At 36.1% G+C, this 22,402-nt stretch overlaps 2 protein-coding genes across 3 annotated transcripts; one reads left to right on the forward strand and one right to left on the reverse strand.

Moving 5' to 3' along the window:
• Positions 1-264: 264 nt before the first annotated feature.
• Positions 265-8,932, forward strand: LOC133794575 (protein PHYTOCHROME-DEPENDENT LATE-FLOWERING). The gene is made up of 12 exons (XM_062231873.1): positions 265-626; positions 1,704-1,785; positions 1,968-2,032; positions 2,148-2,231; positions 2,916-2,996; positions 3,349-3,513; positions 3,592-3,690; positions 3,777-5,143; positions 5,682-5,905; positions 6,030-6,172; positions 6,726-6,764; positions 6,848-8,932. The coding sequence occupies exons 1-12, from the start codon at positions 468-470 to the stop codon at positions 8,324-8,326; spliced, it is 3,987 nt and encodes a 1,328-aa protein (XP_062087857.1). The 5' UTR covers positions 265-467; the 3' UTR covers positions 8,327-8,932.
• Positions 8,933-9,082: 150 nt separating this feature from the next.
• On the reverse strand, positions 9,083-12,894 carry LOC133794576 (peroxisomal (S)-2-hydroxyacid oxidase GLO4-like). 2 transcript variants are annotated; one of them, XM_062231875.1, is made up of 13 exons: positions 12,738-12,867; positions 12,487-12,538; positions 11,918-12,066; positions 11,706-11,830; positions 11,569-11,615; positions 11,399-11,476; positions 11,163-11,287; positions 10,994-11,051; positions 10,606-10,668; positions 10,060-10,129; positions 9,797-9,897; positions 9,548-9,652; positions 9,083-9,424 (listed from the first exon to the last, which is right to left on the reverse strand). In XM_062231875.1, exons 3-13 carry the CDS (start codon positions 12,058-12,060, stop codon positions 9,245-9,247), a joined length of 1,095 nt encoding a protein of 364 aa, XP_062087859.1. In that variant the 5' UTR covers positions 12,061-12,066; positions 12,487-12,538; positions 12,738-12,867; the 3' UTR covers positions 9,083-9,244. The 2 variants fall into 2 exon arrangements, with proteins under 2 accessions (XP_062087859.1, XP_062087858.1); XM_062231874.1 differs by lacking the exon at positions 12,487-12,538 and having other exon boundaries at positions 12,738-12,894.
• Between the last annotated feature and the right edge of the window lie 9,508 nt (positions 12,895-22,402).

Below are 22,402 nucleotides of genomic sequence, written 5' to 3' on the forward strand. Positions count from 1 at the left end.
ATTAATTTAATTTGTAAAAAAATTAATTTGACTTTGACATGTCAGCACACATTTGGACCAATAACGAGTCCTCATTGTCACTTAACAACCAAAACCTATATAGCAACAAAATAGTATTGAAAGGGTTTTGACGTCAAATTTTTTGACTGGGGGCTTAAGTGTAGCTTTTGCAAAAGAATAGGAGTTTTTCCGTAAATATGACAATTTAATATTTTATACATTTTTACGTTCAGTATCTCTTATTCTTTCAAAATAAATATATATTACTAAAAAAGAAACTCTTGGTATACCTGGGGAATTTCTATTCTTAATTTTGACGCATCAAAACCTCAATCTGCTCTGTTCTTTCTGATCAAGGGTTTTAGTTTCATTTGAATATGCATTATGACCCTTTTCTTCTCTTTCTCGTAATCCAAACATTCCTATAGCAACGTTTTAGATTCCCAAAAGATCAGAAAACCCCCATTATGGGTGTGTCATTTAAAGTGTCGAAGACCGGTACCAGGTTCCGTCCCAACTCTTCTCTTCAATCCGTGACCAACGTTAGTGTCGAAGATGTGCCCGAGAATTCCAGAGATAGCTCGCGAATTCTACACAGGGATGAATCAATTGCTCGGAACATCGAGGTAAAGTTTTGAGAATGCTGATTTCGCCTAGAAAAATTGCCATTGAAATTAAATTAAATGCTAGAAGAGGAATACAAAAATAAATGGGCTCTGGATCCTTACTTGATTTGGGTCAACTTTTCTTCTCTTCTGCTGGTTCTTTTTCTCTGTAGCCATCAGGAAGTTATATTGATTTGCTTATCGGTTGTGATTTGGGATGTGATGTAAAAGTTGAATTTTTCCGGATCTTTGGTATTTGGGGTTCTGGAAGAAGCGACTCTCGTCCGAAATTAGCAAATTTTTAATGTGACAATTGATTTCGATGCTGTTTTAACGATTTTTTTTAATATGTTGCCATAGCTTTGTTCCTCTGGTGGATTTTTATGCGATATAACTTATTATTGATTCTCTTTATGATCTTATTTTTTTATTTTCGATGTGGTTGAGCGAGTCCAACAAAGATTGTGGTATTTTCATTTATCTGCTTTCAAGCTTTTTTATTATTTTTAGTGGCTCCATCAGAAAATAATTATCTTATCTTATCTGGAAGTCGAAGAGCTTGAGAAAATTTAGGGTGCAAAATTTTGTTCTATGTTTTATCAATGTATTCCTTTCTGCTTCATTTGATTGCTGAATTAGCATTTATTATTAAGCTGCAATTATTGTATCTTGCTTGTGAAAACTAAACCCTTGGGCAAATTGGTTGATAAGCTATTCAATCATTTTAAGTCCTAAGCACCTGCACCCAATCTTTTTTTATTTCCCCTCTATTTCTGCTGTCTGAAAATTAGCCAAGGCAATAAACAGCTTCTGTATTTGACAGAGAGAAATCTGATTTTTTTGTTGCTTGAAAATGAGCCAAGTAGTTAACGAAATCTGTATTATTATTTTTCTTGCAATAAGTGGATTGTACTCTCATAAAAGAAAGCTTTCTGATTCTCCGTTTATTGCAAAGGGAAAGATTTATGGTTTATAGTTTGCTTGCTTCTGTGGCATGAGTTGAATGAAGGGTTTGTTTTTTTTTAAAATTCTATTATATCCTTTCTCTATTGCATTACTTTCTTATGAAAAGATTATTTAGATCGACTTCTGTTGCAGGGTGCTGTTGTTGAGGGAGTTGAGACAGTTGCCCGGGTGTCTGGGCCGTCTGTGTCTTCTGAAGAGCAACTTGTAGTTAAAGGTTAGTCATAGTTGGTAATAGTCTTAACTGATCAGTAACCATACCTGCCTCCAATATTGAGGTTTGAGATTCAAGTCTCTTCACGCCTTATCAAATATAATTACTTTTGGTAGTTATTTTGGTATAATGTAAATGTAGACCTGAATGTTTTGAATCACTTTTTGTTGTTGCTGTTTTGACAGACAGAGAAGTGTCCTTCACTTTGAACCTCTTTTTAGATGGATATTCTATTGGGAAACCCTCAGAGGTTTGTTGAAAAGAAATTTTACTGTGTAAAATTAGTTGAATATTGTAGGTTATAAGGTTTAGGAAATCTGTTACTGTCTTGTATGTTGCTTTTAACTTTCTGGATGAATTTTCAGAATGAGACTTCGAGTCGGTTAGCCCTCCAAGATGCACAGAAGCTGTTACATCCATATGATAGGACATCCGAAACTCTCTTCTCAGTAAGTATCCAGTTATTTGTTTCTATGCGACGTTTCTTCCCCTTATTTTTTTTGTCTTTTAATAAGAGTGTGAAGGATAACTTTATATTTTGAGAATTACAAAAAAGAAAAGAACATGGGTCTTTAATAAACACAAAATACAACACAGATTATAAAATTGCAGAATGCTGTTCCAGCTAAAAGGGCCAAAGAGAACGTAGCTCTTGAATTCTTTAGGAGTGAACGCCCCACAGAGGCTTGAAATTGTATTCTTTCTGAAAAAGAAAAGCATATGAAAAGTATTACTGCTTGACTGCTTGATAGCTATTTTTTCCTTATCTTAATATGAGAGTGAAGGATAACTTTATATTTAGATAATTTAAAAGAAATAAGATGGATCCTCAATAAAAAGAAGATACAACATAGTTAGAATGCTTTTCCAAATGAAAATACCAAAGATAAGGTAGTCATTGATCTAGGAGTATATACCCTGAAGTGGCTGGATGTTTCACCATTTCTGAAACGGGTAGTATACAAGTTGAAATCTTTATTAACCATTCTATTTCTTTTCAACATCTTATTCTGAAATATTTCCATGTCTGCACACTTCTCTTTTTGCTCTGTTTTATCATTAAAAAAAACTGTTATAAGCCTTTTTCTTAAAAAATTAATTTCTTTCCCTCTGCTTTGTGAAATTTTTTGGAGGCAATTGAATCTGGTCGGTTGCCGGGAGATATTCTGGACGATATACCTTGCAAGTATGTTGATGGAACACTAGTTTGTGAGGTGAGTTTGATCTGTCATTTATGCCGCTTTTGTCAAAATTAAAAAAATGGTTAACTAATTATTGATCAATAACCATTTTATGAAGAATAACCATTTTTTAATTCTTACCTCTATTTATCATAACTATACTGCTACTGATACTGCGTCACTACCTTCAAATTTTTGTGCTTCTCTTGTTATATCACTTTTTATGCTTATACATTGGAAACAATAATGACGGGTCTCAGGTTTATGGATCTTCTAGTATAGTTGAAAGTAAAGTTAAGTGATTGCGACAATATTTCACGTTCAATTACAGATAAATTTACTACTATTTGGTTAATGCTGTTAAAAAATTGTGATACTTTTGCAGGTTCGAGATTACCGTAAATGTGCTTCGGAACCAGCAGGATCTGGTTCTTTGCTAACTGATGGATGCCCTATCGTGAGGAAAGTACGCCTTAAAATGTCATTAGAGAATGTTGTGAAGGATATTCCATTGATCTCAGATAATTCTTGGACTTATGGTGATCTGATGGTATGTATATTCTCTTATCAAGCTCTTTGCTTATACATTCCTATCAATTATTGGCATAGTGATGATTTTTAATCGCAGGAAGTGGAGTCTCGTATATTGAAAGCACTGCAACCTCAACTTCATTTAGATCCCACTCCGAAGTTGGATAGGCTTTGTAAGAATCCAGTTCCAACTAAGGTACTCAGTTTTGAGGCTAATATCAAGCTTTTTACCTAGAGAACTCAAGACATTATAAATTTTAAACATGCTGGATATATTTGCAGCTGGATTTTGCTCTCTGTAGTTTCCGGAGAAAGAGATTAAGGCAGATACCAGAAGTTACTGTCACATCTAACAGCAAACCACATGGAAAGAAAATCTGCATTGATAGAGTTCCAGAGAGTTCTAACTGCAGACCGGGAGATTCAGGCAGTTTAATTGCTGAAAATGTTCATGAAAATCTGAATAGCAACATGTTGGCCATAAGAGGCAATAACTTTGTGTCCGATGCTTCTGTAACAACACCACATTTGGTATCTAATCAAATGGGCTATCAAATGGGGGTTTGCACCCCAAGAAGTACTCAGGATCACGGATCAGGATTTGTTGTAAATTCATCTGGGGCATCTCCTGTTGGGCAGGATATATTGATCACATATGGTGATAATGTAAACTCTAGCACCTCTCTTCATAGAAAGAGGGAGAATCAAGATGCGCAGCTGTCTCCCTTAGCCAATATAAATAAAAGAGCAAGGCCTATGCCAGTAAGTCTTGAGGGATTGCAACAACAGCAAGTTGGGCAGCACATGGACAGCTTCCGAGGATCGGAATTAAACTGGAAGAATGCATTGTTACAGCAACAAGCTACAACCAGAGGAATGCCGTATGCAAATACTGGCAATCAAAAGTTTTCCCAGCAGGTGTTTGAAGGGGTTTTAAATCAGGATGCTGTGGCAGCACCATATTCTGCAGGACAGCAGGGTATGAGATTCACCCCTAAGGAAGAGCAGTTTGAGACAGCTAAGTTGGATGGATCAGAGCTCAGTGGAGGTAGAAATGATGCACAGATGGTGGAAACCGAAATAAACCATCTTGATCCACAGCAATCAAGGCACCAAGCAAGATTACTGCAGACTACTTTCATGAGATCAAATTTTCCTCAAGCATCATGGAATAATCTTGGTCAGCACACTGAGAAAGATGGCAGAAAGGAGGACCAGCTCCAGAAAAGAAAATTAGCTCAAAGCCCCCGGTTGTCTGCGGGCACTCTGGCGCAATCTCCATTATCGTCAAAATCAGGGGAGCTTTCTAGTGGTTCTGTAGGGCCCCAGTTTGGAACATGTCCAACAGCTACTACTGCATCCCAGAAGGAGAAGTCAGCAATATCCACGATGAATGCAGTTGCTGGAACACAAGCTTTAACTTCCAGTGCAAATGACTCCCTGCAAAGGCAACACCAAGCCCAACTTGCTGCTAAGCGGAGATCAAATTCCCTTCCCAAGACTCCAGCAATGAGTGGGGTTGCTTCCCCTGCCAGTGTTAGTAATATGAGTATGCCACTAAATGCTAGTAGTCCTTCAGTTGGAACCCAGCATTTTGTTGATAAAGAAATGCTCGAGAAATTCTCCAATATTGACATGGTGACCAAGAGGTATGGTGTTTGATCTGCCCTTGCATTAGATATATGTGTGTATTTAATGGCAAGATTTGTCAACTTTATTTATTTAACTGCTGTATTGCACTAGTGGTTAAAAAATAATTATATTCTGTGTTAAGAAGTTAGTTACTAGTGCCTTTTCAAGGAAAAAAAAGCTCCATATCTTACCATCTTATACTAGTCTGTATAAATAGCTTGTTGTTTTGCTGCCTGCCAATCTACAAAAGACCGAAAAATGTTGAACAGAAATAATTCTTTTGATAGGGGTCGAATATAATATTATGCATAAAGTGGACAAACAATCTTTGTTTTGTTTTGGTTTATTTTTTTCCTTTGAAGATTACATTTTATATTGTTCCTTTTTCTTTTATTCTTCTTTTTTTTTTTTTAAAAATAAAATTCTTGGTCGGCGGTCATGCTTGAATTCTAAGTAAATATGACAACATTGTTAGAAAAATAAATATAATATGTAATATGATAATAGCTGTGTATTGGGCACTCTTTAGTAACATTTGATGGGTTTCCGTTTCAGGCATAAACTCAACTACAAAGAGAATAAGGGTGATGACTACTCTAGAAGAAAGCCTAATACTTTTTCACCTCAAAAGCTTATGGCTTGTCTTTCCAATCCTTCAAACAATGAGGATTTTAAAGATGATGCTGAAAAATCTTTATCAAAGTCACTTGTAGGGGGCAACATGAATATTTGTAAGACTAGAGTTATAGTTTTTGGGCCTTCTGAGCGTATAGTTCAAGGTTTGTTCTATCTCATCTAGTCATATTTGGTCTCTAGTATTTGTATTTTCTTAATTTAATGGGTTTCTCCACGATATTGTCTAATTTTTTTTCCCTTGCCGGAAATTTCAATCTGCTTCTGTAGGTTATGTTCCTAGGTCCCTATCCAGGATGATTATGTCAGAGAAGCCAAATGATGGAACTGTAGCAATGTTCTATGGAGATGTAGATGTAGAGGAGAATGAAGTTCATAATGTTGAGCATAGTCTTCCTACTCTGCCAAACACTGTAAGTATTACTGAACAAATTGTTTTAATAAAGGGGTATATCATCTTGTTGAATGAATGAAGTTGACCTTTAGCCAGTTATTTGGGGCAATTAGTAGTAGAGCCAAAAATCCTGTCAAACCCATCTCGAAAAATAATTTGAGTTAATTAATTTTGTTCTAACCTCCAGGATTTTCAAATTTTGTCTGATATTCTTAGGGTCAATTTTCATTTAGACTCTTCATATTTTGAAATTCCTATTGGGGCTACTTCTGGGATTTCTGCATTTCTATCTCATGCCGTTGATCACACCACCTGTATTCTCATAGTCTTATTATCTTGTGAGGAGTGAGGACCGATGGACCATAACAATGCCTTAGTTTTTTCACCATGGATAGATTATGAACCTCCCTTGTGGAAAGTCAAAAATAGCTTCAGGGAAATTGGCTGAACTTATAGTGCCAATTACCAATCAAGTTTATTTACTTCGTTTAAAATGCTGTAGTTATTTTTTTGTTTCTCGTAAAAGCTTGGCCTTCTGTTGACGACTTGGGTTTGTTTAATTTCTGTTGCAGCATTATGCAGATTTGCTGGCAAAACAGTTCTGTAAGCTGGTATGTATATCAATAATGGGTTCAAATTCATTTCCTGTCACCTGTCCTCGTTGAATTTTAAGTCATGTCATCTGTTTATGCAGATGGAACGTGAAGGATATAAATGGGAGCAACGCATCCAACCTAAAGTTCACATGACTGTTGCCCCAGGCAATCCATCAAATACTACTGGGATGCCTCCTAATTCTGCAGGTGAGATGCAACAATACGCAGAAGCAGTTCCAGGCCAGCTATCCAATGAGGCTGTGAAGCAAAGCAATAATGTTAATACTTCCCAGAATCTCCTAGCAAACTCAAGGATGCTTCCCCCTGGAACCACTCAAGCCTTACAGATGTCTCAAGGGCTTCTACCTGGGAATTCAATTCCCCCAAGGCCACAGCTGTTAGACTCCCAACCATCACTTCCACAGCAGCAGCAACAACAACAGCAACAACAGCCAAACCAATTGATTCAACAACAACATCCCCAGTTCCAGAGATCTTTGATGCTTCAAGCAAATCCTCTTTCGAACTTGAATGCAATTGGGCAGAATTCGAGTATGCAGTTGGGCAATCACATCGGGAACAAGTCTTCCACTCTCAATCTTCAGCTGTTACAGCAGCAGCAGCAGGCACCTCAAATGCAGAGAAAAATGATGATGGGTGTTGGAAATGTGGGTAATAATATGGTTGGTATTTCAGGTCTTAGCAATGCCATGGGAGTGGGAACTGTAAGGGAAACTGGAATTTCAGCACCCATGACATCTATATCTGCAATAGGACATGTGGGGCAGAACCCAATGAATTTAAGCCAGTCTTCAAATATGGGCAGTGCAATAAACCATAGTCGACCTGGACCATTACCACCTACAATGGCGTCAAAATATAGGATGGTACAAAACAGACAAACAATCCTAGGTCATCAGTCGGGCATAGCTGGGATTTCGGGGACCAGACAGATGCTTCCCGGGTCTGCTAGTCTTTCAATGCTTAATCAGACTTTGAACCGAGCTAGCTTGAGCCCAAATCCAATGCAACGAACACAAATAGGGTCATTGCCTATGGGTCCTCCAAAGTTGATGGCAGGGATGGCAGGGATGAATCATTACATGAACCAGCAGCAGCAGCAACAGTTGCAACTACAGCAACTGCAGCAGCAGCAACAATTACAGCAGCAGCAGCAATTACAGCAGCAGCAGCAGCAATTACAGCAGCAACAGCAATTACAGCAACAACAACAATTACATCAGTTACAGCAACAGCAGCATCAAGAAACAAACTCATCACTTCAGGCTGTTGTGTCTCCACCACAGGTCGGATCACCCTCAACCATGGGAATTTCACAAATGAACCAACAAACCCAGCAGCAGCAGCAGGCCAGCCCCCAGCAAATGAACCAACGAACTCCAATGAGTCCGCAGATAAGTGCAGGGGCTATTCATGCCATGAGTGCTGGGAACCCAGAGGGTTGTCCAGCCAGTCCACAATTAAGCTCCCAAACCCTTGGTTCAGGTGGTAGCATCACAAATTCTCCTATGGACCTTCCAGGTGTGAACAAAAGTAATTCTGTAAGCAATGCATAGTAAAAATTTCACTCCACCGTCTTGTTTGTTTTCTTACCATTCCTCACAGAGAAGGTTCCATTGCCATTGGAGAGAGTAAGAGAGAATAATGCTTTTTGAAAATTCAAAGGTTGGCCAAACTTCTTAAATAATGCATGCCAAGAAATAGCTGATGTGGGGCAAGAGATTCAGAATTAACAACTGGTATTAATAAGTTGTTTCGATAAATAATGATGAGCACAGTGAAGTGTGTCACTTGATATTTGACAGCCTGTTAAGAAGTAACAGGCATTTAGATTCATCGTGGCTTGTACAGAAGAATAATTTTGTAAAGTGCTACGAATGGCTCGTTTCTCTGGGGTTGGGATTTTGGATGGCAGGGGAGGGAAATTGTGAAGCACTAGAATCACTAATTTATAGTTGATTTTGTCTTGAGTCCCTTGTAAATTCTATTCAATTAGGAATACCTTCCCCGTACACTTTATTTGTTTTTGGTAGGATAAGTAGAGCGAAGTTGGTAAGTTTTTATGTTTTTTTTTACACGTAGTAATATTATTTGAGTGACTCTTGGATATATATTTCAATTCACTTGTTGATATCTTGTTATAAATACCACTGTTTATGGGAGTTGTTTTGTTATATTAGTTTTGAGTGAGTTCTTGTTCATGTCGTTCTATCACCGAGAGAACCGCAATATTTAAACCATAGGCTGTACATATTCTACTTTGATTTGATATGTGCAGTTTAGGGGAATGGCTATTCCCACCTTCTACCCACGTCATAACAACAATTCCATTCTATACAAGAATATAAAACCATTCCATTTCATTACATTCAATTCTCACCCAAACCAGAAAGGGGAAACTCCCTTATTATTAATATTATTATTATTCATAGTAGGTCTGTGTTATAATAAGTAGTAGGAGCTTCAAAATCAAACTAAAGCTTTGAGTGTAGACTCTCTTGAGGCGTCATCACATGACTTCTATGGATATTTTTAAGAGTAGGACAACCGGAAAGGGTCATAGCGAGTTCAAGCTCATTCTTCAGCATTTCAATGACAGCTCTAACCCCATTTTCCCCCATTGCGGCTAGGCCATAGATAATTGGCCTTCCAACCTGCATATTTATTTTCAACTACTGAGGTGAAGAGATGCTCAACCAATTTATCGATGTTCTAAGTTATGAGTTGATTTGGATACTACAAGAATAGAAATGTGAACAAACGAGGTAAAAACTTACAAGTACAGCTTGTGCACCAAGGGCTAATGCCTTGAAGACATCTGTTCCTCGGCGCACTCCACCGTCAAGTAGAACAGGTACTTTCCCTCCAACAGCATGGATGACCTTCAGCCATGGTTCACAAATCATTAGACAATAATAATAATAATAATAATAATTTAAAGAAGAACTTGCCCATTTGACTCTTCATGATGACAAGGGAGCCGCTAACAGAAGTTTTGGTAAAAGGAAAATGTGTAGTTTCTTCACCTCTTCTAGAACAGTAATAGTGGGAGGAGCATAATCTAACTGCCGGCCTCCGTGATTAGAGACAATTATCCCATTAACACCGGCTTCAACAGCCAGTCTTGCTGGAAAATGAAATATGGTGGAAACATCACATCACTATCTATAATGTAAAAAGGTTGATCAAATTTTATTATCGTATGACAGAAAAAAAAAACGAAAAAACTGATTGGTAACTACTAGTGTATATGACAAATAAATTACTTAAACTGAAGTTGTGGCCTTACCATCTTCCTGAGTGAGTACTCCCTTCACCAGAATTGGCAAGCTCGTGATTGATCTTAACCACTCAATGTCCTGCGAATATTATCATGTATTTTCAGCAGATTGAAAAACTCTGTACTCCATATCTGTATCTCAACCAAAAACGAGGCAGAAAAAATAGTACAAAGCATAGGAATCTTCAATATATAACATAAATATAAATTATTAGAGTGATTTATATTTTTTTTGTAAGGGTATTAATTCTTCTTCTCTTTATTGCCTTGAGGCTTTGCAGGTATGTTAGAATTTTCTAACAGTAACGTCATTCCTCTAATTTTGTAATGAATCCAAGCCTCTCTTTCTTTTATCTCTTTATCTTAAAGAATATCTGATATATGGATAAAATGATCTTTCATGACTATTGGAATTGGAGTAAATTAAACGCTCAAAAAATTAACCTGTCGAAAGAGGAAAAAAATCCTTTTCATACATCTTGTACTGGTTTTCACATGCAAGAAGAGAAGACAAGAGAAAACAGAACATAAGAATGAATGTTAGCTAGCTGATACCTTCCAACAAAGAGAAGCATCCAATGTTTTACTGGCATAAGCTTCTAGGTTTGAACCATCATTCTGTAGAAATATAAAAAAGTAATTTACAGCAAATTTATTATTAATATTATTTAAAAAGTGCTTTTTTATATATATAATTTATATATGTATCTGCTTATAAATGACATGATCAAAGGATTTTTAAATTCCGCATATAATGTAGATGCCATAATATTAGAAGTTATTCTTTGTTTTTAAGACTATTTGCAAACATGGGCAACACAAAACATGTTCTTTTCTGTAACTTCTCCTGTTTTCCTGTTTTATGTTAGCAAAATGATTTGTCTCGGTCTAACCCCACAAAATGATCAGCAAAAATCTTTAAAATAAAGCATATTCGACTCACAGAGTCAACTTCAGTGGCCATAAGGCCTTCGAGATTCTTTAATTTGGGTGCTATCATTCTGCAAAAGAAGCCAAAAACAATCATGTTTAAATAGAGTACTCAAAGTTATGTGTATATATATATAGCTTACAGAACCAACATATTTAAACAGAGTAAGGCTCATATTTACTTGTTCTTTATGTCTGCCTCCCTTCGACCGAGTTTAGGAGTATCAGCTGTTAATACAATACCCTTGAATCCGTTTCTCTCAGCTCTCTTCACCAGCTCAGCTGATACATCTCGTTGCTTATAAACCTAGTCTTTAAATACGATTCAAGCTTGAGAGTAGTTTGTGTGCTATGATTAAACTAACAACAATAAAAACTGATAAAACAAAGAGAGGTTTAGGGTGATTGAGTAGAGTACATATAACTGAAAGAACCGAACAGCATTGCAGCTGGAAGCAACCTCTTCTATGGTGCAGTTTGACGAAAAGGATAGCACCTAAAATGAGAATAAGAAAACAAAGTGTTGAAAGTTGACAATTTCAGAAACTAAACATGATGAACTCATCATATTTGCAAACTCCTACGTACCATGATTGTGTTGCATGAAGCCGCGGCTCTAGCTGTGGCTTTCTCTCCTGCGGTTAGTACAGAAGGATTATACACACCATTTGTGAAAAAAAGCTAAGAGTTCGTTTGATCAATATCTCATGAGAGTAGATTTAGACCTTCGGGGTGAGCTAACTGGTGCATAGCAGTGGGAGCAATCAATATAGGTGCCGAGATTTTGAAACCCATCAAAGTTGTGGACATGTCTATTCTGCTAACATCTACAAGAACTCTAGGCCATAGCCTAGAAAGCCATGCAAGCTAATGCATGAGAGAAACAAACACAACACTTTATGTTATAGTAATCAAGATCATGCCTGCTAAAACTTACGTGATTCTTTGAAAAGCCTCCATATTCTGTTTAAGTGTATGCTCGTCCTCTGCTCCTCCATTAAAGTAATCGAAGTACATTTTTGGAAGCACTTTCCTGGCCAGTTCTTGGAACTCATTCACATTTACTGGTTCAGATGCCATTTTAGCCTGATAACATAGATTTATTGGATTTGTTTAAGTATGAAGGTAAATGAGACTTACACTAGCTTTATAAGGAAAACCAATATGGTTCCAAGGCACTTTACAAAGGGTAGTGTAGTCAAGAACACGAGTAAAATATGCTTGAGCAGGTGTGATATTTTATTTCAAATTTAGCTTTAGAAATCCAAATAACATACTTATGTGACGCTCTTAGCAATAAGTGATAGTGTGTTTACGTGAATGAATGTGTTTTAACACCAACACAACTTTGTGTACAAACAAAAATAGTAGTGGTGCAACATTTCTGAAATGTTGGGCTTCTTTTAAACAATTGTAACTGTCTGAAGCACCACAAGTTTCTTTCCACTAAATAGTGAATTTCACTTAAGAGTTCATCTGTTCCTGGAAACCATTTGCGAAGATTACCGTTAAGGAGTCTCCTTTAAGTGTTTCAAGTTCTAAGATTTTTCAACAAGATCTGGATCAATTACAACTTATTAGCATAAATCTAAACAAGCCATAGTCATTGAGTGTTTTGCTCATATTTTTCTTCTGTAGCAGCGCTAAAACATATAAAAATGGCTTTGAATAATTAGAACAGAACATGTTCTTGAAATGAGATCATACCCAGGAAAAGAAAAGAAAAAAAAATTAATCAGAAGACAAGTTAGACATACCAATTATGAGTTGGAACTTGATCTTAAGAGAATTATCACACACTTCGTACTCAGTGGGGGAGTTGAGATTAGATTTTGGTCAATGAGATAATGTAAGAAAACGAATCTCTAAAAATTGGAAAACTAGTCACGGCTCTGCGGCTTTTGTTTGTATTCAATGCCAAATCACTGTTAACTTGGAATATGGAGAAAGGTTAGTATAATAATACGAAATAATGTACCTTATTTTACACTTTCTTTCCTCCATCCATTTTTTATACATTCATGATATATGTGAATATTATTTAATTTTTTATATTTTAATATTATTTTAAATCATTAATGAAATGCACCGCACTGTAAGAAAGTGCAAAAAAAAAAATATAATATAAAGTATATTTAACATTTATCTATATTACAATTCAAAATGCCAACATCAAATCTATTTCAGGTAATGGTAATTTAACAAAAACTTTGGCCACTAATAATGGAGTTGGTGTTATTAGGAATTCTGAAGAGACCGAGCAGTCGGTTACAACTGACTATTTAGTTAATTAGCTGTCCTATCAACTTTGTACCAGAATTTGTTGAAACAGCTCAGTTAGCTAAAGTCTGTTATCGCTCTCTTTGTACGTTATAGTACTAAGCAATGATATAAATATATATATATATATATATATATATATATTCAGTGAAGTACACCATTTCACAGTTGAGCTCCTCATTTCTCATTCACTCAAATCTTTACTCTTCCTTTTTTCCTCCGTTCTTGATAATTTTATTTCATAGTTTCTTGCATAATCTAATATGGGGTATCATAGCCGATGGAGTCTAATGGTCCTGATGTTTCATCTCCAACTCATGCTACTGCTTAGGCCACAACTCCAACTAGCACTCCAGCTCTGATTGCTTCTCCAGTCCCTGCTCCAATCGTTGATCTGATTTCACTTTTGAAAAACAACCTTCTTCCACTTAATCTTCTGATGGGGGTTAGGCTATGAATAACCTTAGTTCTGTGATACAACTCAAGACAAACGATACAAGTAATATAACTATGATGATAGTAAAACACAAATTACATAAACATAAAGAGATCAAAGTGTAGAGTAGACCTTTCTTGAAGAACAACCCTTAGAACATAAAATCACAAAGCTATGATTTTATGTGAAACACAAAAGTTGCAAGGCTTGACACAAATCTAGAATTGTTGTCCAAAAATCTCTATTCCTTGTCTTCTCCATGGAAATGCTTGAAGCTACCACAATGGAATAAGATTGGGACACACAAGTCTTGGACCTTCATACAAGCCAAGCTTTCTTGATGAAGATCTTGGAGAAAACTAGTAATCTTGAAAGCTAAAGAGAAAGAGAGTTCTTCTTTTAGAGAGAGAGGTGAGTGATCAATTCACCAACTAACTCATATCAACCCTTTAAATAGTATAGGACCCTCATTGGACTAAACCAATGAGATTAGAACATTTAAATTTAAGTTTTGGAGCTAAAACACGTAACTGTATGGACATGCACGGGTCCGTTCTAGGCTATTTTTCACGGGCAGGCGACACGTCGCCTCCCAGAGGCGATCTGACTTTGAGCTCCAAATTTTTTCTAAAAACATTCCAAATGCTCACAAACTTCTTGGGTACTCTTATATACTCAAAATATATATTTTGGACCTAAAAAGATGATTTATAAATGCCTATACCGAAAGTCAACTTTCACATGTTGACTTTTGTGAAATTGTTATTATTTTTTGCACCTCTTCGTGCCTGAATAATTTCACTATGTATTTAACCAATCACAACATCTTCATCTCGATCGTTCGTACTACTCATACTGGCCATCGTTGGTGCTTGCTGTTGTTCATGCTTACAACATTGATGGCTATGTGCTTGGCACAATTCCTCCTCCATCTATTTTCCTTGCAGGTAACGAACCTAATCCTGCTTATCATCAATGGCTTCGTTTTGATCAATTTCTCATGCATTGGCTGATGAATTCGGTCTCTGAGCCTATGCTTGGCTATGTTATAAATTGTCGCACCTCTACTGAGATTTGGTCTGCTTTTGCACAACTCTTCGCAACCAAGTCCAAAGCTCGATTGCTACAAGTTTGTAGACTTGTTCAATCGACAAAGAAAGGATCATCCTCGATTGTTGAATATATTTTGAAGATGAGGCATTATGCTGATGCTCTTGTGACTGTTGTATAACCTCTCACAGATGATGATCTTGCTCTCTATATTCTCGACAGTCTTGGTGCTGAATATGAATCGATTGTTGTGAATCTCTCTCGATCTAAATCACTTACTCTTCAGGAGGTTCAATTCATGTTGCATAATCAAGAAATGCGTATCAGTCAACAATCTGGTATCTCTTTTGACAATGTTCATGCCAATTTTGCTAGCATGTCGCTTTGAGGTATCAATCGTTGCTCTCAGAACTCCTATGGTCTTGAAAATCGCGCTACTTCGTGGGGTGGTCATGGAAACTTTGCTAAACATAGTGGTCATGGTAACAAACTGATTTTTCAACTATGTGGTCGAGTTGGTCATATTGTTAAGAAGTGTTACCATAGGTTTGATATCACTTTTAGTGACCGTCGTCTTTTTCCACCAATTCCTCATCCAATGGATCTGATGCACCTTAAGCCTTTGTTACTGAGTCACATCTAGCTGAAGATCCAACTGGTGCTTGGTATCTTGATAGTGTAGCAACTCACCATATTACCATTGATTCACATAATTTGTCTCACAAAGTTGACTACAAAGGCAAGGCCAAAGTTATAGTTGGTAGTGGTTCTTCTATGCCTATACTTCATATTGGTTCTAATTCAGTTTATACCAATCTTTCTGCTCCCTCATTGTCAACTTCATGCTTTAGTTTATTTGGTTGTATTCCTTCTATGTTTAATTGTACCACTACTAGTAAGCCTATCTTTGATAAGTCAAAGATTGAGTTTGTATGGCATTGTCTACTTGGACATACTTCCAAGTCTATTTTAGCCAAATTTTTATCAGTTGTTACACCTACTACCAAGTGTAATAACATTGACTTTTGTGATGCATGTCAGTATGGAAAACTACATCAATGCTTTAAAATCTCAATCAATAAATCTACAACACCATTCGATTTGGTCTATTATGATGTGTGGGGGCCTTCCTTTATGTTTCTCTTGATGGTTACAAGTATTATGTTAGCTTTGTTGATGATTTTACTACATTTTTATGGAATTTTCCAATCCAATGCAAGTATTATGGTATACTCAAACCTAAAGCTTACTTTGCTAACACTATTGTTGAATTAGAACCATTGTCTGTGAAGCATGCTCTTGTGGACCCATCTTGGAAAGAACCTATGCAAACTGAATTTGCAACTTTACAAAAAAACAACACTTAGAGTTTAGTTCCACCCTCAGATGATATGACCATTGTGAGTAACAAATGGGTATTTCGAGTAAAGTATCATGCATATGGCACTATTGACAGATATAAAGCATGTTTGGTAGCAAAGGGTTTTCAACAAACCCCTGATTTGGAATTCTTTGAAACTTATAGCCATATTGTTAAAACTTGCACCATTCGAGTTATCTTTACACTTGTAGTCACCTTTGGTTGGGATATTCAGCAAGTTGATGTGAACAATGCATTTCTTAGTGGTAATTTGCAAGAAGATGTATATATGACTCAACCTCAAGGGTTTGTTCATTATCAATTTCCTACTCATGTTGTAGAGTCTAATAACTTTACTTAGCTAAGTTAGATAGTAGTATAACAGTAATAATAGTATTATCTTTATGAGTGTGGATTTTTGGTTCAGACTGAGATTTATTTGGACACTCATAGTAACATTTGTAGATTTTCTAAGTTTAACCTATACTTTAAGAATATTAATTTTAACCTAAGGTTTGATTAATATGACTGATATTGAGGGTAATATTTATTATATTATAAGGTTTAGATAAGACCCAATAAGATAATAGCACATGTCATGTGTATGTTTAATAATGATTAAGTATTTTGAGGAATAAATTTATTAAGGTTAAAATTTGAATATTCTAGGGGTCAGTCAGCAGCTTTGAAAACGTTAGAGGGCTTAGTCAAGGCTGTTTACTCAATTCAAATTAAGCTAAAATTGTGTAATTTCATGTTTAATTATTCAGCGTATGCCGATATATCGCAGCTATAGGGGGCGATATATCGCAGTACGGGGATACGAAAAACACGAAACGTCGCACGATTGCCTCGGGCATACTGGCCCAGGTGATATATCACCTACAGGGGGCGATATATCGCCTCCTTCAGGGCATTTTGAAACATTTTGAAAATGTTCTCCATTCAAATCTTCAACCTCTTGATAAGTCCAACATCTTTCTGAATGAGTCTTCAGCCTCTGTTGAACGATAATTCAAATGTTTTTCACTTAAAAAGCCATTATTTTTATTCAAGTTAAATGAAGATCTTTTCATTCCTAAACTCTATAAATAGGACCTAGTACCCAGCCATTTATTCATTCATCAAACTAAGTTCAGAGGCTACTAGTTGCTAGGTTATTGTGAGAGTGTAAACACTTGGGTTGGGAATTATAAAGCTTGATCACTATAAGCTTACCAAACACTTGGGAAGTAAGGTTTTATAGCATTTCGGTTCAAGGTTAAGATTGACTATAGAATCATTCAAGGTATTCCACACTCTAGTTCAATTGGTATTATTTTCTTTAAGTTCTCATAGTCTTCTACTCAGCATTCTAACCTTATTCTTTATTCTTGGTTAGGAAATGTAAGAACTTGCACATAAGTTTTTGGTAAGTATATTCTCAATGGTAAAATTCTTCCATTCTTTTCATCTCATTCTCTTTAGTATACTCACCCTTCCATTTATGGTTTTTAGGAGTGTTCCAAAGTCCCAACTCTGTCCTCATATCCCGGTAATTTTGGTAAGGAAAATAGGATAGGATTTATGTGTTATATGATTTATATGTTATCTTATGATTATGTGTTATGAAATATGCTATGATATGTATAATTGTAGACTTGGGCATATGACCCATACAACTAACAAGCCCCAAATAGATTATGGGCATATGACTTGCTTAGCTCGCAAGCCCCACTAATCTAATGGGCATATGACTTGTTTAGTTTATGGGACCCCAAGTAATAATGGACATTATAGTATGTATCTGACATAAGTGTTATGGTATGTTTTATGTTACATTATGAATTTTATGTATATGATTATATGTTAGATTTTCCTTGCTTGGCATTAGGCTCACTCCTTTTTGTTTATATGTGCAGGAAAATAGCTTTAGTGGCGGGAAAGGTTCTTGGAAGCTTGGGGAATGTGTATTGAGGCGGAATGGATTCAAAGAGCCGAGAGTTTCGATTCGATCTTTACTTATGGTTTTACGTGTATTTTTCCACACTTATTTATGTAATCTCTTTTAATTACAATTATGTTATGTTTTCCTTTTAAAACAATGGGTTCAAGTGAAAAGATCATAACTTTATTAAAACTTGTAAGTTCTATTAAGGATTAGGGTCTATGTGTAGTTTTCATTAATGGTCCAAAGTCTAGAGTAGTAGGGTCATTACACATGTATGCAAGCTCAGCAAAGCTTTTTATGGCCTCCTCAAGCAGGCCCCTAAAGCTTGGTTTGATAAACTCAAGTACTCTTTGGTTCAATGGGATTTCAGAATTCTAAGTCAGATACAAGCTTATTTTTCACACGTTGAAGTGGTAAGTTGATTCTTGTACTAGTGTATGTTGATGACATACTTATTACTAGAGAAGATGCTGCCCAAATTCACAAGGTCATTACTGCTTTACAGTTGCACTTTGCCTTAAAAGCTCTCAGCTTTATTCATTTTTTGTGGGGTTTGAAGTTTTCAAAAACTCTCATGGTCTTTTTTTGACCCAAACCAAGTGTACTAAGGATTTTCTTCATAAAACTCATACGACAATTGCTAAGCCTCAATCATCTCCCATGTGTTCCTCCACCAAATTGTCATTGGCGATCCAACACTGTATCGTAGTGTCATTGATGCCCTTCAATATCTCATCATGACTCGACCCGATATTGCCTTTGTTGTAAATCGTCTTAGTCAGTTTCTCAAAGCACCAACAACAGATCACTGGGCTAGCTATAAACGAGTTCTTAGATATTTGGTGGGTACTTCTCATTTGGGCCTTTGCTTTGCTGCAACTACTTAGCTAGATTTTCAAGGTCTCACTGATGCCGATTAGGCTGGTTGCCTTAATGACAGAAAGCCCATGTCTGCTTACTGTGTTTTTCTTGGTGGTAATCTCATAAGCTGGTGTTCTAAGAAGCAACAAGTTGTAGCTCGATCCAGCACCGAGTCTGAGTACCGATCTCTTGCTTTGTCTACGACATAACTTATTTGGCTACAATCTCTTCTTATTGAACTTGTTGTTCCTCTAACTTAGTGTCCAATTCTTTGGTGTGACAACTTAGGTGTTGATTCTCTTGCTTCTAATCCAATTTTTCACGCTCGTACAAAGCATATTGAAATCAATATGCATTTTGTTCGTGACCGTATCATTGCCAAGTAGCTTGAAATTCGTTACATTGATTCAACTCATCAAATTGCTGGTATTTTTACTAAGCCTTTAGCTATTCCTTAGTTTCTTTTGTTAGGAAAAAATAGATTGCCTCAATGGAAATGGTAAGAAAATACAACCCTATGCAATATATTACAAATAAATAATGATTGAATAAAAGGAGTGTTACAACTCTATAACTGAAAATTACAAATAAAGGAGAAGGAGATGTAAGATGATAGAAATAGAAAGTGCAACTCTATTACAAAAGATACAAATAAACTAGAAGTGTTTGAACAAAGGAAATAAAAGGATTACAACTCTTAAACAAAAGTACAAGTAAATAGAACAAGAAAAGAAGAAAAGCAATAGAAGAAAATAAGAACAAGAACAATAAACTCTCACTCACACAACCAAAGTGAAGAGTGTTGGGGATCACCAACTTGAACAAGGTTTGAAACCTTTGTCCAAAAGCTTATTTCCCCCTAACTCAAGCACTAAGGGATCTCTCTCAGATATTGGAAATGCTTTCTGGAATGATCAAGCCTTAAGGTGTTTCTAGCCAAGTGCTCTAATGGATAGAAAAGTTGTGTCTTTCAAGTGAGCAATAGGCTCCTATTTATAGAGTTTAGAGACACCCTTTGAATTTCAAATTCCACCAACCCCATGGCTGTTACCAATGTTTAATTGGATTAATATGAAATTAAAAATGAGATTTGGGAGTTATTTGGGTTTTTTGAGCCGTTCAACAAAGATTGAAAAAACTGAAAAATTGGTTAGTTTTTGGCCTGTGGCCGCAGCCACTACTTTCTGTCCCACAGGCTGCGGCCACTGACCATTTTCAGCACTTAAAAATGTGCTGTTTTTCCAAACGGTTCCAAACCCTCCCAAATGATTTTGTAACTCTCAAAACACATTATTGGGGTTAAAATCATATCTCTAACAGCCATTTCACATATGGCTTTATGAAATTCATCTCAATATTGTGTAACACCAAATTTACACAATAAAGGGTAATATTTGGAAGTTACAAATTTGTAACACCTAATATGTTACATTATTTGGATATATCTCATATATCTAAATATTGTAACTCTCTATTATATGTTACAACATGTGACACTCTTTGCCACATTTATTTAATCTAAAACATTATATTATAATATAATATAATATTGCATTATATTATAAAATAATATAACATTCCCCACTAGATTAAATAGTTATCTATTGTAACACTTATTTAATCAATCATTATATTTTAAAATATAACACTCCCCCACTAGATTAAATAGTTATCTATTGTAACACTTATTTAATCAATCATTATATTTTAAAATATAACATATCCCCCACTTGATTAAATAAGAACTCTCTCTTATAGGAGTCATTTCATTAGTGCATAAAGCAAAGTGTTTTTCAACTTGAAATTTTCTATAGTGTAATTATCACAAAATTTGTCGAAAATTTAGTTGCACTAGGCATTGAACCATCTTTTCATGATAACAAATCGGTGATAACACACACACCTTTGCAATGATCACTTGAGACCTCTATGTCTCGCTTTGCACCGTTAATGGCCATGTGCACTTTCCATTCATGGACGTTCTTGAGAATGCTCACAATTCTCATGAGAGGCGGCACCACCAATAGGTCCATATAGGTAGAATTCTTACAGTATTTTGTTACCAAATACTTGTCTTCACAAGACTGAATTCTATTAAAAAACCTTTCGGTTTTAACCCTCAACTTGGTAACACACAGGTACTCAATATCTCAGATGGGACTTGTTTTGAGTACAACTAATACTCACTTGATTGACTTGTTGTTACCTATTGAACCTAACACTAGTTGAATAACTAGTGTTAAGATAGGTTACCATCAATCATGAATCTCTTTAGGGAGTTTAAGTCCCATCCCTCAAGATGATGCAGCCACTAAATCCCTTGTTAGTGGCTTAATGAAAGGATCCGCCAGATTTTCACTTGTTCTCACATAGGATATTGAGATGACTCCTCTTTGAATCAATTCTCTTACATATCCATGTCTTAGACTAATATATCTAGACTTCCCATTATACACTCTGTTGTATGCTCTAGCCAATGTCGCTTGGCTATCACAATGTATCGATATAGTAGATACATTCTCTTTGATTAAGGGAATCTCTATCAACAGATCCCTTAACCATTCGGCCTCTTTGCCGGTAGTAGCTAGAGCTATGAACTCTGCTTCCATAGTGGAATGAGATATATAGGTTTGTTTCTTGGAACCCCAAGAAATTGCACCTCCACCAAGTGTAAATACCCAACCAGTTGTGGACAAGTTGTCCCCAAGATTGGATATCCAACTTGCATCTGTATATCCTTCTAAAATCGAAGGAAATTTGGAGTAGTGAATGCTTAATCCTTTGGTTTCTTGAGATAACCTAGGACTTTTCCAATTGCCTTCCAGTGATCCACACTTGGATTACTTGTAAACCTACTAAGTTTACTTACCGCAAATGCTGTATCACGTCTAGTACATTGAGCAGCGTACATTAGACTCCCTATAGCACTAGCGTACTCCAATTGAGCCACCACTCTTCCTTCATTCTTCTCTAGTTTTACACTATGATCGAATGGAGTATTGGCATCTTTAACCTTGAGATGGTTAAATTTGTTCAATACTTTCTCAACATAGTGGGCTTGCCCTAACGCAAAACCCCCCACTATGTTTCTTTACTTTGATACCGAGTATGGTATCAACTTCTCCAAGATCTTTCATCTTGAAGGTTGATGATAGAAACATCTTCGTTCCTTCTATCCCTTTCATGCTATTACTTAGAATAAGCATGTCATCCACATATAAGCAAACAATGATCACATATCCCTTACAAGTTTTGGAATACAAACACTTGTCTCCATTGTTATGTCTAAACCCATTAGACATGATGGCTTGATCAAATTTCTCATGCCATTGCTCAGGAGCTTGTTTCAATCCATATAAGGATTTTACAAGTCTACAAACTTTATGTCATATTTTGGTAGGACAAACCCTTCGGATTGTTCCATATAGACCTCCTCATTGAGGTCACCATTAAGGAATGCCGTTTTGACATCCATTTGATGAACATACAAGTTGTGTATAGAAGC

This window comes from Humulus lupulus, chromosome 8 (assembly GCF_963169125.1).
Source record: "Humulus lupulus chromosome 8, drHumLupu1.1, whole genome shotgun sequence".
Classification (NCBI taxonomy): domain Eukaryota; kingdom Viridiplantae; phylum Streptophyta; class Magnoliopsida; order Rosales; family Cannabaceae; genus Humulus; species Humulus lupulus.